The sequence below is a fragment of the Oncorhynchus gorbuscha genome, linkage group LG19 (genome assembly GCF_021184085.1).
Source record: "Oncorhynchus gorbuscha isolate QuinsamMale2020 ecotype Even-year linkage group LG19, OgorEven_v1.0, whole genome shotgun sequence".
NCBI lineage: Eukaryota > Metazoa > Chordata > Actinopteri > Salmoniformes > Salmonidae > Oncorhynchus > Oncorhynchus gorbuscha.
Genome location: NC_060191.1, coordinates 2,668,233 through 2,690,992, shown reverse-complemented (window position 1 = coordinate 2,690,992; position 22,760 = coordinate 2,668,233). Strand labels below are relative to the sequence as shown.

The 22,760-nt window shown below is 45.3% G+C and overlaps 1 protein-coding gene across 2 annotated transcripts; it reads right to left on the bottom strand.

Annotated features, from left to right (window-relative positions):
- Positions 1 to 3,922: 3,922 nt before the first annotated feature.
- Positions 3,923 to 18,987, bottom strand: LOC124006248 (protein S100-A1-like). Of its 2 annotated transcripts, none has more exons than XM_046316137.1 (3): positions 18,841 to 18,987; positions 4,520 to 4,681; positions 3,923 to 4,224 (listed from the first exon to the last, which is right to left on the bottom strand). In XM_046316137.1, exons 2-3 carry the CDS (start codon positions 4,658 to 4,660, stop codon positions 4,060 to 4,062), a joined length of 306 nt encoding a protein of 101 aa, XP_046172093.1. In that variant the 5' UTR covers positions 4,661 to 4,681; positions 18,841 to 18,987; the 3' UTR covers positions 3,923 to 4,059. The 2 variants fall into 2 exon arrangements, with proteins under 2 accessions (XP_046172093.1, XP_046172092.1); XM_046316136.1 differs by lacking the exon at positions 18,841 to 18,987 and adding an exon at positions 8,467 to 8,528.
- Between the last annotated feature and the right edge of the window lie 3,773 nt (positions 18,988 to 22,760).

Here is a 22,760-nt window from a genome sequence, read left to right as displayed (position 1 = left end):
CTCCACCAATCAGGCCCTTATGGTAGAGTGGCCAGACAGAAGCCACTCCTCAGTAAAAGACACGTGACATTTGGAGTTTGCCAAAAGGCAACTAAAGGACTCTGATGAAACCAAGATTGAACTATTTGGCCTGAATGCCAAGTGTCACTTCTGGAGGAAACCAGCTTCTGGAGGAAAAGCACCATCCCTACGGTGAAGCATGGTGGTGGCAGCATCATGCTGTGGGGATGTCTTTCAGTGGCAGGGACTGGGAGACTAGTCAGAATTGAGGGAAAGATGAACAGAGCAAAGTACAGAGAGATCCTTGATGAAAAACTGCTCCAGAGAGCTCAGGACCTCAGACTGAGGTGAAGGTTCACCTTCCAACAGGACAACGACCCTAAGCACACAGCCAAGACAACGCACGAGTGGCTTTGGGACAAGTCTCTGAATGTCCTTGAGTGACCCAGCCAGAGCCCGGACTTGAACCCGATCGACCAGCCAACCAAACAGAGCTTGAGAGGATTTGCAAATATTACTAAAAAAACTGTTTTTGCTTTGTCATTAATTTCCGAATGCACTGTAACTACTGCTTGGATAGTTCCTTCTGAGACACAGCCTTAATCCTATTCTTTAACTTGTATTGATGGTTGAGGTGGAGATGTGAATCCAACATAAAGAGAGCAAACAACAAGCTGCACAAGAACTCACTACTGTAATGGTCCAGGTTACAAAGTGGCTCAGTGACTCGTGTTTGCATCTCAATGTGAAAAAAACTGTTTGCCTGTTCTTCACAAAGAGGGCAACAGATGCTACTGAGCCAGATGTCTATGTGTCAGGAGAGAAGCTCCATGTGGTATCTGATTTTAAGTACCTTGGCCACATACTTGATTCCAACCTCTCTTTTAAAAAGCATGTGAAAAAGGTCATTCAGATAACCAAATTCAACCTAGCTAATTTCCGATTTATACAAAATTGTTTGACTACAGAGGTAGCAAAACTGTACTTCAAATCTATGATACTCCCCCACTAAACATACTGCTTGACTAGTTGGGCCCAAGCTTGCTGTACAACATTAAAACCCATTCAGTCTGTCTACAAACAGGCTCTCAAAGTGCTTGATAGGAAGCTCAATAGCCATCATCACTGTTACATCCTCAGAAAGCACGGGCTCTTGAGTTGGGAAAATCTTGTGCAATACACCGACGCATGTCTTGTATTCAAGATCCTAAATGGCCTGGCTTCCCCTCCACTCAGTACTTTTGCTAAACAGAAAACCCAGACATATGGCAGCAGATCCACAAGGTCTGAGAGGTGACTGTATAGTTCCCTTAAGGAAAAGCACCTTTAGTAAATCCATTTTCTCTGTGAGAGCTTCCCATGTCTGGAATACACTGCCATCAGACACACGTCCCTAGCTGTGTGTTGCCGCTTTCCTGTTGTCTGTAGCTTGTGAGGTGTGGAAACACTTTGTTGCTTTTATTTATTTTGTCTTGCTTTTGTCCTATGTTGCTCTGTCTGTATGCTACATCTTGCTTGTCCTATGTTGCTCTGCGTGTGCTCACTGCTCAATGATTGTCTATATTGTAATTGTTTTTAATAACCTGCCCAGGGACTGCGGTTGAAAATTAGCCGGCTGGCTAAAACCGGCACTTTTACTGAAACGTTGATTAATGTCCCCTGTCCCTGTAAAAATAAAATAAACTCAAACGTATCATTAGTTATCTTGTTGACAAGTTAGTATACTATTTACTGTATTGCAAAAGTGATATTGAATTGTGCTTGGTTGTCAATGGAACCAAATATTAACATTTGAGGGATATGCATCTTCTGCTTGGATAGTTCCATCTGTGCCACTGAGTCTGGCTTCAATTCCAGTTTGTCTTCAAATTAATAGTTAATATGTTGGATTCACGTCTCCATTTCAACCAAACATCTAAGTTAAAGAATAGTACTAAATCAAATCAAACTTTAAATGTGTTTTAAATACAGTTTGATTTGATTTTGTCACACCCTGACCATAGTTTGCTTTGTATGTTCTATGTTTTGTTTGGTCAGGGTGTAATCTGAGTGGGCATTCTATGTTGGATGTCTTGTTTGTCTGTTTCTGTGTTTGGCCTGATATGGTTCTCAATCAGAGGCAGTTGTTAGTCATTGTCTCTGATTGGGAACCATATTTAGGTAGCCTGTTTGTTGTTGGGTATTGTGGGTGATTGTTCCTGTCTTTGTGTCTGTGGCACCAGATAGGCTATTTAGTTTTTTTCACGTTGCTTGTTTTGTAGATTGTTGTATTTTCATCGTTATTAAAGATGCACAAAACTAACCACGCTGCCTCTCTTTCACCAGAAGAAAATCGTTACAGATTTAGTCCTATTCTTTAACTTGGATTGCTGGTTAAACATGGAGACGTGAATCCAACATTTATTATTAACTTGTAGATTCCATTTGAAAAGCCTAGGCCTATACAACAGCTGTTGATGACTTCCCAATTCTATATAAGCAAATAACGTTATTGATATATGATTGATAAAGTATGATTACATTTACATTACATTACATCTACCCTTTTGGAATTACTTAAATAGCATCAAGAATCTATTTAGTGGAGATTTCTCAACAATCATGCTCAAGCTAGCACATTGTTAATAGTCCGTGACAAAAACTAAGCAGGGCTGGGCTTGGTTAGAACCCTAAATGGGTTCCCAAAGTGATAGCTGTAGATAGATCAGCTCTCCATCCAGTAGGTGCTGCCCAACATATTGTTTTTTCTTACAGTTGTCATGCCCTGATCTGTTTTACCTGTCCTTGTGCTCATCTCCATCCCCTCCAGGTTTCGCCGATCTTCCCAATCATCCCTTGTGTATTTATACCTGTGTTCTCTGTCTGTTTGTTGCCAGTTCGTCTTGTTTGTTCGAGCCTACCAGCAACCCTCTGGATTATCGACACCTGCCTGTCCCTGAGCCTGTCTGCCGACCTTTACCTCTGTCCCTCTCTGGATTATCGACCCCTGCCTGTCCCTGAGCCTGTCTGCTGACCTTTACCTCTGTCCCTCTCTGGATTATCGACCCCTGCCTGTCCCTGAGCCTGTCTGCCGACCTTTACCTCTGTCCCTCTCTGGATTATCGACCCCTGCCTGTCCCTGAGCCTGCTTGCCGACCTTTACCTCTGTCCCTCTCTGGATTATCGACCCCTGCCTGTCCCTGAGCCTGCTTGCCGACCTTTACCTCTGTCCCTCTCTGGATTATCGACCCCTGCCTGTCCCTGAGCCTGTCTGCCGACCTTTACCTCTGTCCCTCTCTGGATTATCGACCCCTGCCTGTCCCTGAGCCTGTCTGCCGACCTTTACCTCTGTCCCTCTCTGGATTATCGACCCCTGCCTGAGCCTGTCTGCCGACCTTTACCTCTGTCCCTCTCTGGATTATCGATCCCTGCCTGTCCCTGAGCCTGTCTGCCGACCTTTACCTCTGTCCCTCTCTGGATTATCGATCCCTGCCTGCATTGACCTGTCTTTGCCTGCCCTGTTGCTACAATAAACATTGTTACTTTGACAGTCTGCATCTGGGTCTTACCTTGGTTCTGATAGTAGTGGATATTACATTGGAGATCTGATGTTGTTTCAAAGTAATACATTCAACATATTTATAAGATTTGTCTGTTGAAATTTGGTTAACATGATGGTTTAATCCTGTGGTTGGAATTTCACCCTCAAAACACTTCACGTAAATTACTTTTTGAAAATCAAACGTACTTTCCACTTCGATTCCACATCACAATAGGTTGACAAATTGAAACAAAGTTGATGGGTAGTTTTAGCATAGGATCTAGAATGGCTTTGCACTAAGGTTTACTAAGTAGTTGTGTCTATTCTTTCTTACACTTACGGGACAAATTACAGGCCCAATACAACAGACAGACACATCAGACAAATGTGACAAACAGAGAGAGCGGGAAAGCCAGTGTTTATTCACAACAGTAAGACTTCTTATAAAGTGACTTATTTGACATATAGAAAAGCAAAATGACATATAGAAAAGCATCCATCTCTGCTTCTCTTCCTCTTTCTCCTTGTCCTGTCCTCCTTCACTTCTTGGCAGAAGCCTTCATGGTGTGGAGCTGGTAGATCTGTTCACAGGCGATGGAGAGGCCCACCACCAGGGAGACAAACTCCTCAAAGTTTACCTTCCCATCACCATTCTGGTCCAGATCCTTCATGATCTTGTCTATGGCGGCTGGGTCCTTCTGGGACTGAGAGGGAAGGAGAGATGAAGGAGATGAAGAGAGAGAGATGGGAGGAGGGGAGAGGGGGGTTAGATTGACTTTGGATTCTCTTTATTCTAATAAAGTGAGAGAGAGAAATCAGAACGAGAGGGAAAGGGCGTGAGATGAGAAAGACAGAGAAAGTGTTGCTGGACAGTGAGATAAAAACAGAGGGATAGAAGAGAGAGAGAGAGAGAGAGAGAGAGAGAGAGAGAGAGAGAGAGAGAGAGAGAGAGAGAGAGAGAGAGAGAGAGAGAGAGAGAGAGAGGGGTATCTATGGTACCTTCAGGAAGCTGGCCAGTTCTGACTGCATGAGTTCATTCAGATCCTTCTTGCTCAGTGTGTTACAGTCACCGTCCTTGTCGGCATAGCGATGGAACACCGTGATCAGGGACTGCATGGATCTCTCCAACTGAGACAGCATGGCTGCAGAGAGAAGGATACACTGAGGAGGGGAGCGAGGAAGGGGGAGATGGGAGGGGAGAGAGGGATGAGGGGGGTGTAAATTACAATGGCAGATTAAGATTAAGTCTAAGATCGAGTCGTACTACACCGGCTCTGACACTCGCCGGATGTGGCAGGGCTTATAAACCATTACAGACTACAAAGGGAAGCACAGTGACACGAGCCTACCAGATGAGCTAAACTACTTCTATGCTCACTTCGAGGCAAATAACCCTTAAACATGCAGGAGAACACCAGCTGTTCTGGAAGACTGTGTCATCACTCTCCGCAGCCGATGTGAGTAAGACCCTGAGACTGCCTGCCGTCCGGTACCGTTGCCCCAGCTCTGGTTATCTAACCCCAGCCTACCCTGACCCTGATCCGTCCTGGCGTCCGGTACCGTTGCCCCAGCTCTGGTTTACTGACCCCTGCCTGCCTACCCTGACCCCGAGCCTACCTGGCTTCCGGTACCATTGCCCAAGCTCTGGTTTACTGACCCCTGCCTGCCCTGACCCAGAGCCTGCCTGGCGTCCGGTACCGTTGCCCCAGCTCTGGTTTACTGACCCCTGCCTGCCTACCCTGACCCTGAGCCTACCTGGCGTCCGGTACCGTTGCCCCAGCTCTGGTTTACTGACCCCTGCCTGCCCTGACCCAGAGCCTGCCTGGCGACCGGTACCGTTGCCCCAGCTCTGGTTTACTGACCCCTGCCTGCCTACCCTGACCCTGAGCCTACCTGGCGTCCGGTACCGTTGCCCCAGCTCTGGTTTACTGACCCCTGCCTGCCTGCCCTGACCCTGAGCCTGCCTGGCATCCAATACCGTTGCCCCAGCTCTGGTTTACTGACCCCTGCCTACCCTGACCCTGAGCCTGCCTGGCATCCGGTACTATTGCCCCAGCTCTGGTTTACTGACCCCTGCCTGCCCTGACCCTGAGCCTTTCTGGCATCCGGTACCGTTGCCCCAGCTCTGGTTTTCTGACACCTGCCTACCGTGACCCTGAGCCTACCTGGCGTCCGGTACCGTTGCCCCAGCTCTGGTTTACTGTCCCCTGCCTGCCCTGAGCCTGCCTGGCGTCCAGTACCGTTGACCAGCTCTGGTTTACTGACCCCTGCCTGCCCTGAGCCTGAGCCTGCCTGGCGTCCAGTACCGTTGCCCAGCTCTGGTTTACTGACCCCTGCCTGCCCTGAGCCTGCCTGGCGTCCGGTACCGTTGCTCAGCTCTGGTTTACTGACCCCTGCCTGCCTGCCCTGACCCTGAGCCTGGCGTCCGGTACCGTTGCCCAGCTCTGGTTTACTGACCCCTGCCTGCCTGCCTGCCCTGAGCCTGCCTGGGGTCCGGTACGTTGCCCCAGCTCTGGTTTACTGACCCCTGCCTGCCTGCCCTGAGCCTGCCTGGCGTCCGGTACCGTTGCCCAGCTCTGGTTTACTGACCCCTGCCTGTCCTGAGCCTGCCTGGCGTCCGGTACCGTTGCCCAGCTCTGGTTTACTGACCCCTGCCTGCCCTGAGCCTGCCTGGCGTCCGGTACCGTTGCCCAGCTCTGGTTTACTGACCCCTGCCTACCCTGACCCTGAGCCTGAGCCTGCCTGGCGTCTGGTACCGTTGCCCAGCTCTGGTTTACTGACCCCTGCCTGCCCTGACCCTGAGCCTGCCTGGCGTCTGGTACCGTTGCCCAGCTCTGGTTTACTGACCCCTGCCTGCCCTGACCCTGAGCCTGCCTGGCGTCTGGTACTGTTGCCCAGCTCTGGTTTACTGACGCCTGCCCTGACCCTGACCCTGAGCCAGCCTGGCGTCTGGTACCGTTGCCCAGCTCTGGTTTACTGACCCCTGCCTGCCCTGACCCTGAGCCTGCCTGGCGTCCGGTACCATTTCCCCAGCTCTGGTTTACTGACCCCTGCCTACCCTGACCCTGAGCCTGCCTGGCGTCCGGTACCGTTGCCCAGCTCTGGTTTACTGACCCCTGCCTGCCCTGAGCCTGCCTGGTGTCCGGTACCGTTGCCCAGCTCTGGTTTACTGACCCCTGCCTGCCCTGAGCCTGCCTGGTGTCCGGTACCGTTGCCCAGCTCTGGTTTACTGACCCCTGCCTGGCCTGAGCCTGCCTGGTGTCCGGTACCGTTGCCCAGCTCTGGTTTACTGACCCCTGCCTACCCTGACCCTGAGCCTGCCTGGCGTCTGGTACCGTTGCCCAGCTCTGGTTTACTGACCCCTGCCTACCCTGACCCTGAGCCTGCCTGGCGTCCGGTACCGTTGCCCAGCTCTGGTTTACTGACCCCTGCCTGCCCTGAGCCTGCCTGGTGTCCGGTACCATTGCCCAGCTCTGGTTTACTCACCCCTGCCTGCCCTGAGCCTGCCTGGTGTCCGGTACCGTTGCCCAGCTCTGGTTTACTGACCCCTGCCTGCCCTGAGCCTGCCTGGTGTCCGGTACCGTTGCCCAGCTCTGGTTTACTAACCTCTGCCTACCCTGACCCTGAGCCTGCCTGGCGTCTGGTACCGTTGCCCAGCTCTGGTTTACTGACCCCTGCCTGCCCTGACCCTGAGCCTGCCTGGCGTCCGGTACCATTGCCCCAGCTCTGGTTTACTGACCCCTGCCTACCCTGACCCTGAGCCTGCCTGGCGTCTGGTACCATTGCCCCAGCTCTGGTTTACTGACCCCTGCCTACCCTGACCCTGAGCCTGCCTGGTGTCCGGTACCGTTGCCCAGCTCTGGTTTACTGACCCCTGCCTGCCCTGAGCCTGCCTGGCGTCTGGTACCATTGCCCAGCTCTGGTTTACTGACCCCTGCCTGCTCTGAGCCTGCCTGGTGTCCGGTACCGTTGCCCAGCTCTGGTCTACTGACCCCTGCCTGCCCTGTTTATTGCCTGCCCCTGTTTGCAACATCAAACTATTGTTTATTCGACATGATCTGCATCTGTGTCTTCCCTTCATACCTGATAGATGGCACTAACATGCTGACTAATAGCAAACTATCCCTTTGAAGCAAACTAATTAACAATGCACATTCAGGGAGGATGGGAGTTGGCTTTCTTTGTCTCTGTAAGCACAGTCTGTTACTTAGTGACATTGAAGCTGTCATCTTCCACTCCTTTACACATTCCCTCTACCTCTGACTCCTCCTCTTTCTTTTGGTGCCTCCCACTTTCTTTGGGAACATCCAACATCTCTAGCTGTGTAGACTGTCCTTTAACCAAGTTTGGCCTGTGGTAGGCCGTCATTGTATATAAGAATTTGTTCTTAACTGACTTGCCTAGTTAAATAGAGGTTAAATAACCTCAGTCATAGCTTGACCATGTGACCCATCATCATAAGTGTGAAAGTTTGGGGAGTTGGGGATGGAAAGGGGTGTGACAGGAGAGGAAAGGGTTTTGCAACAGTTCAGTGTAAAGAAATCAGGCTGATGATAATTGGTGAGTAATGACTATAAAATGACATGAACCGGCTGAGAACAACGTTTGTAGGTCGAACAGAGTTCTAAAACAAAAACATAATAGCCTACAAATGAAACATGAAAAGGTTTAGGTATAGATAGACTACATTATGTTTTCATCAGTAATAGAATGGCCCGTCATCCTGCATAACAAACCATAGAAGAACTGATTTTTTAATCAAAGCAAGCGAAGACTAATGAACATTATAGCCTACAAGTTTGCCGGACGAGACAGATCAGTAGCTAGTCACACTTGGAAACAGTTGTTACAGTTGTGTGAGACCTGTTTATTACACTAGATAACCTCCTCTGTTAAACCAAAGACACCAATAGTAATAGTAGAATAGGTGAAGAACGGTTACTTACCGAACAGAGGAGAGACGCTAACAGAAAAGGATGGGGAAGTAGCGTACTGCTGAATATATACCAATGATGCTGAATCTACTGCGCACGAACTGTGGGCAAGATTTTATAAAGACAGAGAATTTATAGAGATCAGAACGCCTGCCTAATTGTGAGTGTTTGTAGCCTATAGTGGAGGTGTGTTTGTGTGAGAGGGAGGGAGGGGGTTAGAGTTTAGGCATGATGTCTTTGAGTCCTCATCTTTGAATTTAACATGATAAAATAGACATGGATCACATATAATGTTTTCATATCGCATTAACACACTGAGAACTCACTGATCTAATTAACACACCGAGAACTCACTGATCTAATTAACACACCGAGAACTCACTGATCTAATTAACACACCGAGAACTCACTGATCTAATTAACACACCGAGAACTCACTGATCTAATTAACACACCGAGAACTCACTGATCTAATTAACACACTGAGAACTCACTGATCTAATTAACACACCGAGAACTCACTGATCTAATTAACACACCGAGAACTCACTGATCTAATTAACACACCGAGAACTCACTGATCTCATTCACACAATGAGATATAGAATGATGCTGAATCTATACCAATGATGCTGAATCTATAACAATGATCCTGAATATTTACCAATGATGCTGAATACATACCAATGATGCTGAATATATACCAATGATGCTGAATATATACCAATGGTGCTAAATATATAGAAATTATGCTGAATATATGCTAATGATTCTGAATATATTCCAAAGATGCTGAACAGATGTAGAGAGGGTGACAAGAGTTCACACTACAATGTTTGGAAGAATAGATCTATGGATGAAAAAGATGGGATGATGTTTCTTGAATGAAATACATTTTTGAAATACATTTTTGTCAGTTACATCTTAATACTCCCCAGAGAGATAACACATTTAGATCAGTTAGACATTCACTACTGTTGTTTCCTTCATGGCTCATCACTCTGTCCACCACCTCTATCTCATTGGTACAGTATGGTCTTAGTCTCTGTCCACCACCTCTATCTCATTGTTACAGTATGGTCTTACCCTCTGTCCACCACCTCTATCTCATTGGTACTGTATGGTCTTAGTCACTGTCCACCACCTCTATCTCATTGGTACAGTATGGTCTTAGTCACTGTCCACCACCTCTATCTCATTGGTACAGTATGGTCTTAGTCTCTGTCCACCACCTCTATCTCATTGGTACAGTATGGTCTTATCCTCTGTCCACCACCTCTATCTCATTGTTACAGTATGGTCTTAGTCACTGTCCACCACCTCTATCTCATTGGTACTGTATGGTCTTAGTCACTGTCCACCACCTCTATCTAATTGGTACTGTATGGTCTTATCCTCTGTCCACCACCTCTATCTCATTGGTACTGTATGGTCTTATCCTCTGTCCACCACCTCTATCTCATTGTTACAGTATGGTCTTAGTCACTGTCCACCACCTCTATCTCATTGGTACTGTATGGTCTTATCCTCTGTCCACCACCTCTATCTCATTGGTACTGTATGGTCTTAGTCACTGTACACCACCTCTATCTCATTGGTACAGTATGGTCTTAGTCACTGTCCACCACCTCTATTTCATTGGTATACTATGGTCTTAGTCTCTGTCCACCACCTCTATCTCATTGGTACTGTATGGTCTTATCCTCTGTCCACCACCTCTATCTCATTGTTACAGTATGGTCTTAGCCTCTGTCCACCACCTCTATCTCATTGTTACAGTATGGTCTTAGTCTCTGTCCACCACCTCTATCTCATTGTTACAGTATGGTCTTAGTCACTGTCCACCACCTCTATCTCATTGTTACAGTATGCTCTTATCCTCTGTGTCACGTATTCCCCTCACGACGCCAGGACAGCGGAGTCAATCACCACCTTCCGGAGACACCTGAAACCACACCTCTTTAAGGAATACCTAGGATAGGATAAAGTAATGCTTCTCACCCCCCCCCCCTTAAAAGATTTAGATGCACTATTGTAAAGTGGCTGTTCCACTGGATGTCATAAGGTGAATGCACCAATTTGTAAGTCGCTCTGGATAAGAGCGTTTGCTAAATGACGTAAATGTAAATGTATTCTGCCCCTCTGTCCACCACCTCTATCTCATTGTTACAGTATGGTCTTATCCTCTGTGTCACGTATTCTGCCCCTCTGTCCACCACCTCTATCTCATTGTTACAGTATGGTCTTATCCTCTGTCCACCACCTCTATCTCATTGTTACAGTATGGTCTTATCCTCTGTCCACCACCTCTATCTCATTGTTACTGTATGGTCTTATCCTCTGTGTCACATATTCTGCCCTGCTGTCCACCACCTCTATCTCATTGTTACAGTATGGTGTTATCCTCTGTCCACCACCTCTATCTCATTGTTACAGTATGGTCTTATCCTCTGTCCACCACCTCTATCTCATTGTTACAGCATGGTGTTATCCTCTGTCCACCACCTCTACCTCATTGTTACAGTATGGAGTTATCCTCTGTCCACCACCTCTATCTCAATGTTACAGTATGGTGTTATCCTCTGTCCACCACCTCTATCTCATTGTTACAGTATGGTGTTATCCTCTGTCCACCACCTCTATCTCATTGTTACAGTATGGTCTTATCCTCTGTCCACCACCTCTATCTCATTGTTACAGTATGGTCTTAGTCTCTGTCCACCACCTCTATCTCATTGTTACAGTATGGTGTTATCCTCTGTCCACCACCTCTATCTCATTGTTACAGTATGGTCTTAGTCTCTGTCCACCACCTCTATCTCATTGTTACAGTATGGTCTTATCCTCTGTCCACCACCTCTATCTCATTGTTACAGTATGGTCTTATCCTCTGTCCACCACCTCGAACTCATTGTTACAGTATGGTCTTATCCTCTGTCCACCACCTCTATCTCATTGTTACAGTATGGTCTTATCCTCTGTCCACCACCTCTATCTCATTGTTACAGTATGGTCTCATCCTCTGTCCACCACCTCTATCTCATTGTTACAGTATGGTCTTAGTCTCTGTCCACCACCTCTATCTCATTGTTACAGTATGGTATTATCCTCTGTCCACCACCTCTATCTCATTGTTACAGTATGGTCTTAGCCTCTGTCCACCACCTCTATATCATTGTTACAGTATGGTCTTATCCTCTGTCCACCACCTCTATCTCATTGTTACAGTATGGTCTTATCCTCTGTCCACCACCTATATCTCATTGTTACAGTATGGTCTTAGTCTCTGTCCACCACCAGTATCTCATTGTTACAGTATGGTCTTATCCTTTGTCCACCACCTCTATCTCATTGTTACAGTATGGTCTTAGTCTCTGTCCACCACCTCTATCTCATTGTTACAGTATGGTCTTATCCTCTGTCCACCACCTCTATCTCATTGTTACAGTATGGTCTTAGTCACTGTCCACCACCTCTATCTAATTGGTACTGTATGGTCTTATCCTCTGTCCACCACCTCTATCTCATTGGTACTGTATGGTCTTAGTCACTGTCCACCACCTCTATCTCATTGTTACAGTATGGTCTTATCCTCTGTCCACCACCTCTATCTCATTGGTACTGTATGGTCTTATACTCTGTCCACCACCTCTATCTCATTGGTACAGTATGGTCTTAGTCTCTGTCCACCACCTCTATCTCATTGTTACAGTATGGTCTTAGTCACTGTCCACCACCTCTATCTCATTGGTACTGTATGGTCTTATCCTCTGTCCACCACCTCTATCTCATTGGTACTGTATGGTCTTAGTCACTGTACACCACCTCTATCTCATTGGTACAGTATGGTCTTAGTCACTGTCCACCACCTCTATTTCATTGGTATACTATGGTCTTAGTCTCTGTCCACCACCTCTATCTCATTGGTACTGTATGGTCTTATCCTCTGTCCACCACCTCTATCTCATTGTTACAGTATGGTCTTAGCCTCTGTCCACCACCTCTATCTCATTGTTACAGTATGGTCTTAGTCTCTGTCCACCACCTCTATCTCATTGTTACAGTATGGTCTTAGTCACTGTCCATCACCTCTATCTCATTGTTACAGTATGCTCTTATCCTCTGTGTCACGTATTCCCCTCACGACGCCAGGACAGCGGAGTCAATCACCACCTTCCGGAGACACCTGAAACCACACCTCTTTAAGGAATACCTAGGATAGGATAAAGTAATGCTTCTCACCCCCCCCCCCCCTTAAAAGATTTAGATGCACTATTGTAAAGTGGCTGTTCCACTGGATGTCATAAGGTGAATGCACCAATTTGTAAGTCGCTCTGGATAAGAGCGTTTGCTAAATGACGTAAATGTAAATGTATTCTGCCCCTCTGTCCACCACCTCTATCTCATTGTTACAGTATGGTCTTATCCTCTGTGTCACGTATTCTGCCCCTCTGTCCACCACCTCTATCTCATTGTTACAGTATGGTCTTATCCTCTGTCCACCACCTCTATCTCATTGTTACAGTATGGTCTTATCCTCTGTCCACCACCTCTATCTCATTGTTACTGTATGGTCTTATCCTCTGTGTCACATATTCTGCCCTGCTGTCCACCACCTCTATCTCATTGTTACAGTATGGTCTTATCCTCTGTCCACCACCTCTATCTCATTGTTACAGTATGGTCTTATCCTCTGTCCACCACCTCTATCTCATTGTTACAGTATGGTCTTATCCTCTGTCCACCACCTCTATCTCATTGTTACTGTATGGTCTTATCCTCTGTCCACCACCTCTATCTCATTGTTACAGCATGGTGTTATCCTCTGTCCACCACCTCTACCTCATTGTTACAGTATGGTGTTATCCTCTGTCCACCACCTCTATCTCATTGTTACAGTATGGTCTTATCCTCTGTCCACCACCTCTATCTCATTGTTACAGCATGGTGTTATCCTCTGTCCACCACCTCTACCTCATTGTTACAGTATGGAGTTATCCTCTGTCCACCACCTCTATCTCAATGTTACAGTATGGTGTTATCCTCTGTCCACCACCTCTATCTCATTGTTACAGTATGGTGTTATCCTCTGTCCACCACCTCTATCTCATTGTTACAGTATGGTCTTATCCTCTGTCCACCACCTCTATCTCATTGTTACAGTATGGTCTTAGTCTCTGTCCACCACCTCTATCTCATTGTTACAGTATGGTGTTATCCTCTGTCCACCACCTCTATCTCATTGTTACAGTATGGTCTTAGTCTCTGTCCACCACCTCTATCTCATTGTTACAGTATGGTCTTATCCTCTGTCCACCACCTCTATCTCATTGTTACAGTATGGTCTTATCCTCTGTCCACCACCTCGAACTCATTGTTACAGTATGGTCTTATCCTCTGTCCACCACCTCTATCTCATTGTTACAGTATGGTCTTATCCTCTGTCCACCACCTCTATCTCATTGTTACAGTATGGTCTCATCCTCTGTCCACCACCTCTATCTCATTGTTACAGTATGGTCTTAGTCTCTGTCCACCACCTCTATCTCATTGTTACAGTATGGTATTATCCTCTGTCCACCACCTCTATCTCATTGTTACAGTATGGTCTTAGCCTCTGTCCACCACCTCTATATCATTGTTACAGTATGGTCTTATCCTCTGTCCACCACCTCTATCTCATTGTTACAGTATGGTCTTATCCTCTGTCCACCACCTATATCTCATTGTTACAGTATGGTCTTAGTCTCTGTCCACCACCAGTATCTCATTGTTACAGTATGGTCTTATCCTTTGTCCACCACCTCTATCTCATTGTTACAGTATGGTCTTAGTCTCTGTCCACCACCTCTATCTCATTGTTACAGTATGGTCTTATCCTCTGTCCACCACCTCTATCTCATTGTTACAGTATGGTCTTAGTCTCTGTCCACCACCTCTATCTCATTGTTACAGTATGGTCTTATCCTCTGTCCACCACATCTATCTCATTGTTACAGTATGGTCTTAGTCTCTGTCCACCACCTCTATCTCATTGTTACAGTATGGTCTTATCCTCTGTCCACCACCTCTATCTCATTGTTACAGTATGGTCTTAGTCTCTGTCCACCACCTCTATCTCATTGTTACAGTATTGTCTTATCCTCTGTCCACCACCTCTATCTCATTGTTACAGTATGGTCTTATCCTCTGTCCACCACCTCTATCTCATTGTTACAGTATGGTCTTAGTCTCTGTCCACCACCTCTATCTCATTGTTACAGTATGGTCTTAGTCTCTGTCCACCACCTCTATCTCATTGTTACAGTATGGTCATAGTCTCTGTCCACCACCTCTATCTCATTGTTACAGTGTGGTCTTATTCTCTGTCCACCACCTCTATCTCATTGTTACAGTATGGTCTTAGTCTCTGTCCACCACCTCTATCTCACTGTTACAGTATGGTCTTAGTCTCTGTCCACCACCTCTATCTCATTGTTACAGTATGGTCTTAGTCTCTGTCCACCACCTCTATCTCATTGTTACAGTATGGTCTTAGTCTCTGTCCACCACCTCTATCTCATTGTTACAGTATGGTCTTAGTCTCTGTCCACCACCTCTATCTCATTGTTACAGTATGGTCTTATCCTCTGTCCACCACCTCTATCTCACTGTTACAGTATGGTCTTAGTCTCTGTCCACCACCTCTATCTCATTGTTACAGTATGGTCTTAGTCTCTGTCCACCACCTCTATCTCATTGTTACAGTATGGTCTTATCCTCTGTCCACCACCTCTATCTCATTGTTACAGTATGGTCTTAGTCTCTGTCCACCACCTCTATCTCATTGTTACAGTATGGTCTTATCCTCTGTCCACCACCTCTAACTCATTGTTACAGTATGGTCTTAGTCTCTGTCCACCACCTCTATCTCATTGTTACAGTATGGTCTTATCCTCTGTCCACCACCTCTATCTCATTGTTACAGTATGGTCTTATCCTCTGTCCACCACCTCTATCTCATTGTTACAGTATGGTCTTAGTCTCTGTCCACCACCTCTATCTCATTGTTACAGTATGGTCTTAGTCTCTGTCCACCACCTCTATCTCATTGTTACAGTATGGTCTTAGTCTCTGTCCACCACCTCTATCTCATTGTTACAGTGTGGTCTTATTCTCTGTCCACCACCTCTATCTCATTGTTACAGTATGACCTTAGTCTCTGTCCACCACCTCTATCTCATTGTTACAGTATGGTCTTAGTCTCTGTCCACCACCTCTATCTCATTGTTACAGTATGGTCTTAGTCTCTGTCCACCACCTCTATCTCATTGTTACAGTATGGTCTTATCCTCTGTCCACCACCTCTATCTCACTGTTACAGTATGGTCTTAGTCTCTGTCCACCACCTCTATCTCATTGTTACAGTATGGTCTTAGTCTCTGTCCACCACCTCTATCTCATTGTTACAGTATGGTCTTATTCTCTGTCCACCACCTCTATCTCATTGTTACAGTATGGTCTTAGTCTCTGTCCACCACCTCTATCTCATTGTTACAGTATGGTCTTATCCTCTGTCCACCACCTCTATCTCACTGTTACAGTATGGTCTTAGTCTCTGTCCACCACCTCTATCTCATTGTTACAGTATGGTCTTAGTCTCTGTCCACCACCTCTATCTCATTGTTACAGTATGGTCTTATCCTCTGTCCACCACCTCTATCTCATTGTTACAGTATGGTCTTAGTCTCTGTCCACCACCTCTATCTCATTGTTACAGTATGGTCTTATCCTCTGTCCACCACCTCTAACTCATTGTTACAGTATGGTCTTAGTCTCTGTCCACCAGCTCTATCTCATTGTTACAGTATGGCCTTATCCTCTGTCCACCACCTCTATCTCATTGTTACAGTATGGTCTTAGTCTCTGTCCACCACCTCTATCTCATTGTTACAGTATGGTCTTAGTCTCTGTCCACCAGCTCTATCTCATTGTTACAGTATGGCCTTATCCTCTGTCCACCACCTCTATCTCATTGTTACAGTATGGTCTTAGTCTCTGTCCACCACCTCTATCTCATTGTTACAGTATGGTCTTAGTCTCTGTCCACCACCTCTATCTCATTGTTACAGTATGGTCTTAGTCTCTGTCCACCACCTCTATCTCATTGTTACAGTATGGTCTTAGTCTCTGTCCACCACCTCTATCTCATTGTTACAGTATGGTCTTAGTCTCTGTCCACCACCTCTATCTCATTGTTACAGTATGGTCTTATCCTCTGTCCACCACATCTATCTCATTGTTACAGTATGGTCTTATCCTCTGTCCACCACCTCTATCTCATTGTTACAGTATGGTCTTAGTCTCTGTCCACCACCTCTATCTCATTGTTATAGTATGGTCTTAGTCTCTGTCCACCACCTCTATCTCATTGTTACAGTATGGTCTTAGTCTCTGTCCACCACCTCTATCTCATTGTTATAGTATGGTCTTAGTCTCTGTCCACCACCTCTATCTCATTGTTACAGTATGGTCTTAGTCTCTGTCCACCACCTCTATCTCATTGTTATAGTATGGTCTTAGTCTCTGTCCACCACCTCTATCTCATTGTTACAGTATGGTCTTAGTCTCTGTCCACCACCTCTATCTCATTGTTACAGTATGGTCTTAGTCTCTGTCCACCACCTCTATCTCATTGTTACAGTATGGTCTTAGTCACTGTCCACCACCTCTATCTCATTGTTACAGTATGGTCTTATCCTCTGTCCACCACCTCTATCTCATTGTTACAGTATGGTCTTAGTCTCTGTCCACCACCTCTATCTCATTGTTACAGTATGGTCTTAGTCTCTGTCCACCACCTCTATCTCATTGTTACAGTATGGTCTTAGTCTCTGTCCACCACCTCTATCTCATTGTTACAGTATGGTCTTAGTCTCTGTCCACCACCTCTATCTCATTGTTACAGTATGGTCTTAGTCTCTGTCCACCACCTCTATCTCATTGTTACAGTATGGTCTTAGTCTCTGTCCACCACCTCTATCTCATTGTTATAGTATGGTCTTAGTCTCTGTCCACCACCTCTATCTCATTGTTACAGTACGGTCTTAGTCTCTGTCCACCACCTCTATCTCATTGTTACAGTATGGTCTTAGTCTCTGTCCACCACCTCTATCTCATTGTTACAGTATGGTCTTAGTCACTGTCCACCACCTCTATCTCATTGTTACAGTATGGTCTTATCCTCTGTCCACCACCTCTATCTCATTGTTACAGTATGGTCTTAGTCTCTGTCCACCACCTCTATCTCATTGTTACAGTATGGTCTTAGTCATTGTCCACCACATCTATCTCATTGTTACAGTATGGTCTTAGTCTCTGTCCACCACCTCTATCTCATTGTTACAGTATGGTCTTAGTCTCTGTCCACCACCTCTATCTCATTGTTACAGTATGGTCTTAGTCTCTGTCCACCACATCTATCTCATTGTTACAGTATGGTCTTAGTCACTGTCCACCACCTCTATCTCATTGTTACAGTATGGTCTTAGTCTCTGTCCACCACCTCTATCTCATTGTTACAGTATGGTCTTAGTCTCTGTCCACCACCTCTATCTCATTGTTACAGTATGGTCTTAGTCACTGTCCACCACCTCTATCTCATTGTTACAGTATGGTCTTAGTCTCTGTCCACCACCTCTATCTCATTGTTACAGTATGGTCTTAGTCTCTGTCCACCACCTCTATCTCATTGTTACAGTATGGTCTTAGTCACTGTCCACCACCTCTATCTCATTGTTACAGTATGGTCTTAGTCTCTGTCCACCACCTCTATTTCATTGGTATACTATGGTCTTAGTCTCTGTCCACCACCTCTATCTCATTGTTACAGTATGGTCTTAGTCACTGTCCACCACCTCTATCTCATTGTTACAGTATGGTCTTAGTCTCTATCCACCACCTCTATCTCATTGTTACAGTATGGTCTTAGTCTCTATCCACCACCTCTATCTCATTGTTACAGTATGGTCTTATCCTCTGTCCACCACCTCTATCTCATTGTTACAGTATGGTCTTAGTCTCTATCCACCACCTCTATCTCATTGTTACAGTATGGTCTTATCCTCTGTCCACCACCTCTATCTCATTGTTACAGTATGGTCTTATCCTCTGTCCACCACCTCTATCTCATTGTTACAGTATGGTCTTAGTCTCTGTCCACCACCTCTATCTCATTGTTACAGTATGGTCTTATCCTCTGTCCACCACCTCTATCTCATTGTTACAGTATGGTCTTATCCTCTGTGTCACGTATACTGCCCCTCCGGCGTTCGAGGTCGCCAGTCTGCTCATCATTACGTACACCTGTCACCATTGTTAGGTGCACCAACGCCTCATCAGACTCACCTGTGCTCCATCACCTCCCTGATTACCCCCCTATATCTGCCACTCCTCTTGGTTCCTTCCCCAGGCGTTATTGTTTCTGTTTCACTGTTTCATGTCTGTACGCTACTCGTGTTTCTTGTTTTGTTCCTTGTGTTATTTATTATTAAAGTCACTCCCTGTACTTGCATCCCGACACCCAGCGTCCACAAGTTACACTCTGCCTCAGCACACAGTGGCCTACCACTCCCTGTGTGTTATGGAACAGTCAAGCAGATCAGTATCTACTATTTTCTAGAACAGTCAGCTTGGCAACACCATACAGAGAACAGAGAGTAGAGATGGGAGCATAACTCTCTCATGCAGGCTGAAACATGCAGAAAAACAGGAAAAGTCACATCAGCCACTCCGGACTCAACTCCTAATGTTGGCATAGCATTGGCTTTGAGACGGTCATGAAGGCTTGCATTTAACTGGCACAAACAGATATAACGATAAAAAGCAACATAATCGCCAAAAGATTCTTCAGTCTCCAAAATGTTGATTGGTAAACTGTAATGCACTATGTACACTTATCAGGAGTTGGCTGTATATTGGTCATGTTTGGCACCATCAGTTTAATACATCACAGTAGTCCTCCTGACCAGAAGAAGAAACCTGGAGGTAAGTAATAGGCAAAGCATGTGTTCTTCTGACACACGTGATGGATATTCAGAGCTGATGTTCTGTTGCTGCCGGTCATTTAGTAGACCATCATGGTAAATAATCATTTGATCTTAACTGACTTGCCTAGTTAAATAAAGGTTCAATAAACAAATAATATATAACATTACAGCCAGTCACTGATAGTCATGAGACTCTCCCTCTTCTGGGTCTTGTGTTACATAGAGTAGTATAAGTAGCCTTTCCTGCAGTCAAATGATTCAAAGCGCCCTCTAGTGGTCTCATGGGTGTAATGTTATTCATATTTTTCATCATTTCATATTTGATCATAAATAAATACAAATTAAAACACAAAGTCTGGTGTTTCTATGTCAAATGGTTTTGTTATATTTCAGTCGTCTATGATGTATAAAACGTGTAATATTGGGATGCAAACTCAAAATGGAATATATTGACACAAGCCTATAACCATGTGTGTTAGGTGTATACTTTTGTTTCAAAGTAGATTTGTTTAAGACTACCAAGAAACAGTCTTGACCCTGATGTATCCCAGTGCAGTAATGGGCTGCCCCTTACCTCTTTCTATATCCAGATATTATTGACCTCTTCTTAACTAGCCGACTGTATGTGACTGTATTACAAAACTCAAGTGTTAAAGAACAAGAAACATATTTATTTCAATTCTTACCAAATTATCAGGAAACTCATTAGTAAGGTATCAAGCATGACAAATTGCATATCAACTTCAAAGTAATTTCAGTGCCTGGGGACATCCTGTGGATTGTGTAAGAGCGTTCATCCCTGTTTCTCTTGGAGTATGTGGAGGTCTGAGGTTCCTCCCCACCCTCCCTGCTTCTCTTACTGGACTGGGACAGCTGGTCCTGACAGATCTCTCTGGATCTCTCCATGTGTCTGTGGTAGGAGGGGTGGGTCTGCTGGTTCTCTCTGGATCTCTCCATGTGTCTGTGGTAGGAGGGGTGGGTCTGCTGGTTCTCTCTGGATCTCTCCATGTGTCTGTGGTAGGAGGGGTGGGTCTGCTGGTTCTCTCTGGATCTCTCCATGTGTCTGTGGTTGGAGGGGTGGGTCTGCTGGTTCTCTCTGGATCTCTCCATGTGTCTGTGGTTGGAGGGGTGGGTCTGCTGGTTCTCTCTGGATCTCTCCATGTGTCTGTGGTAGGAGGGGTGGGTCTGCTGGTTCTCTCTGGATCTCTCCATGTGTCTGTGGTAGGAGGGGTGGGTCTGCTGGTTCTCTCTGGTTCTCTCCATGTGTCTGTGGTAGGAGGGGTGGGTCTGCTGGTTCTCTCTGGATCTCTCCATGTGTCTGTGGTAGGAGGGGTGGGTCTGCTGGTTCTCTCTGGATCTCTCCATGTGTCTGTGGTAGGAGGGGTGGGTCTGCTGGTTCTCTCTGGATCTCTCCATGTGTCTGTGGTAGGAGGGGTGGGTCTGCTGGTTCTCTCTGGATCTCTCCATGTGTCTGTGGTAGGAGGGGTGGGTCTGCTGGTTCTCTCTGGATCTCTCCATGTGCCTGTGGTAGGAGCGGGGCCGTTCCCAATTTCATTAACTGCATTTCTATACAGTTAGAAAACGTTCAAATGCTATTTGGAGAACAGCACAAACAAGCAATTTGACCCCAGCTACTATCATCTTTGCTGCTATAGGTTCATTCAGCTCAGTCGATCTACAAACACATAGCCTATTAGCTATACAATTGATTTTAATCAGTCAGCAGAATCCTATAGGTGTATGCTACCCTGTCATTTTTGTCATATTATAAAAGATTCTGCTAATGTCTCCAGTCATATAAAGTGTCGTGGAATTGCATGAAATGTGTTTATAAACACAGAAAGAAAGGAGAAGAAAGGTACCTGACATAGCCTATAGCTTAGGCCTCCTCTACGCCAATACAGGGGCAGCCATGCATTGAACACTGCAGTCTTTTAACACAAACAGTGATTGAGTTGTATTATTAGCCTAAATGATCTAATCTACTCATCACATTAGGAATAGTTGGCTTACTATGATATTTTACATAAGTCTGCCAGTGTGATGACAGACAGATGCATAGAATTCTTTATTATTAAGGTGCATTTTATGGTGAACATTAGCTTCCCGAAACTCACACGCTGCCTATAAGAGAGGGGAAAAGGACAGAGAGAGAGAGACCTGATTTAACTCAAACTAAACTGTCCATTGTACAGAGGAGTGGGTGTCCAACTGCAAACCTCCATAACTGAATAGATAAGAGCATATCATGAGAGCACCAGTTACAAAACAGAGCTGAGAGCTCTCCATACAGAATGGGGACCATATATAGACAGAGCTGAGAGCTCTCCATACAGAATGGGGACCATATATAGACAGAGCTGAGAGCTCTCCATACAGAATGGGGACAATATATAGACAGAGCTGAGAGCTCTCCATACAGAATGGGGACCATATATAGACAGAGCTGAGAGCTCTCCATACAGAATGGGGACCATATATAGACAGAGCTGAGAGCTCTCCATACAGAATGGGGACCATATATAGACAGAGCTGAGAGCTCTCCATACAGAATGGGGACCATATATAGACAGAGCTGAGAGCTCTCCATACAGAATGGGGACCATATATAGATAGAGCTGAGAGCTCTCCATACAGAATGGGGACCATATATAGACAGAGCTGAGAGCTCTCCATACAGAATGGGGACCATATATAGACAGAGCTGAGAGCTCTCCATACAGAATGGGGACCATATATAGACAGAGCTGAGAGCTCTCCATACAGAATGGGGACCATATATAGACAGAGCTGAGAGCTCTCCATACAGAATGGGGACCATATATAAATATCCCATGTTTTTTCTCTCTCCTACCCCAATCCCATGATCATTTATATCAATAATGCAATAGCAAAACATTTTATATATATTTTTTTACAACCCAAATTCTTCTGGTTTTCCCATTTCACTACCAGGTAATACATAGATAATAATGTACAATACATAGATGAAATAATGTACAACACATTGATAAAATAATGTAGAATACATAGGGAAAATAATGTAGAATACATAGGTAAAATAATGTAGAATACATAGGTAAAATAATGTAGAATACATAGATAAAATAATGTAGAATACATAGGTAAAATAATGTAGAATACATAGGTAAAATAATGTAGAATACATAGATAAAATAATGTAGAATACATAGGTAAAATAATGTAGAATACATAGATAAAATAATGTAGAATACATAGGTAAAATAATGAACAATACATTTATAAAATAATGTAAAA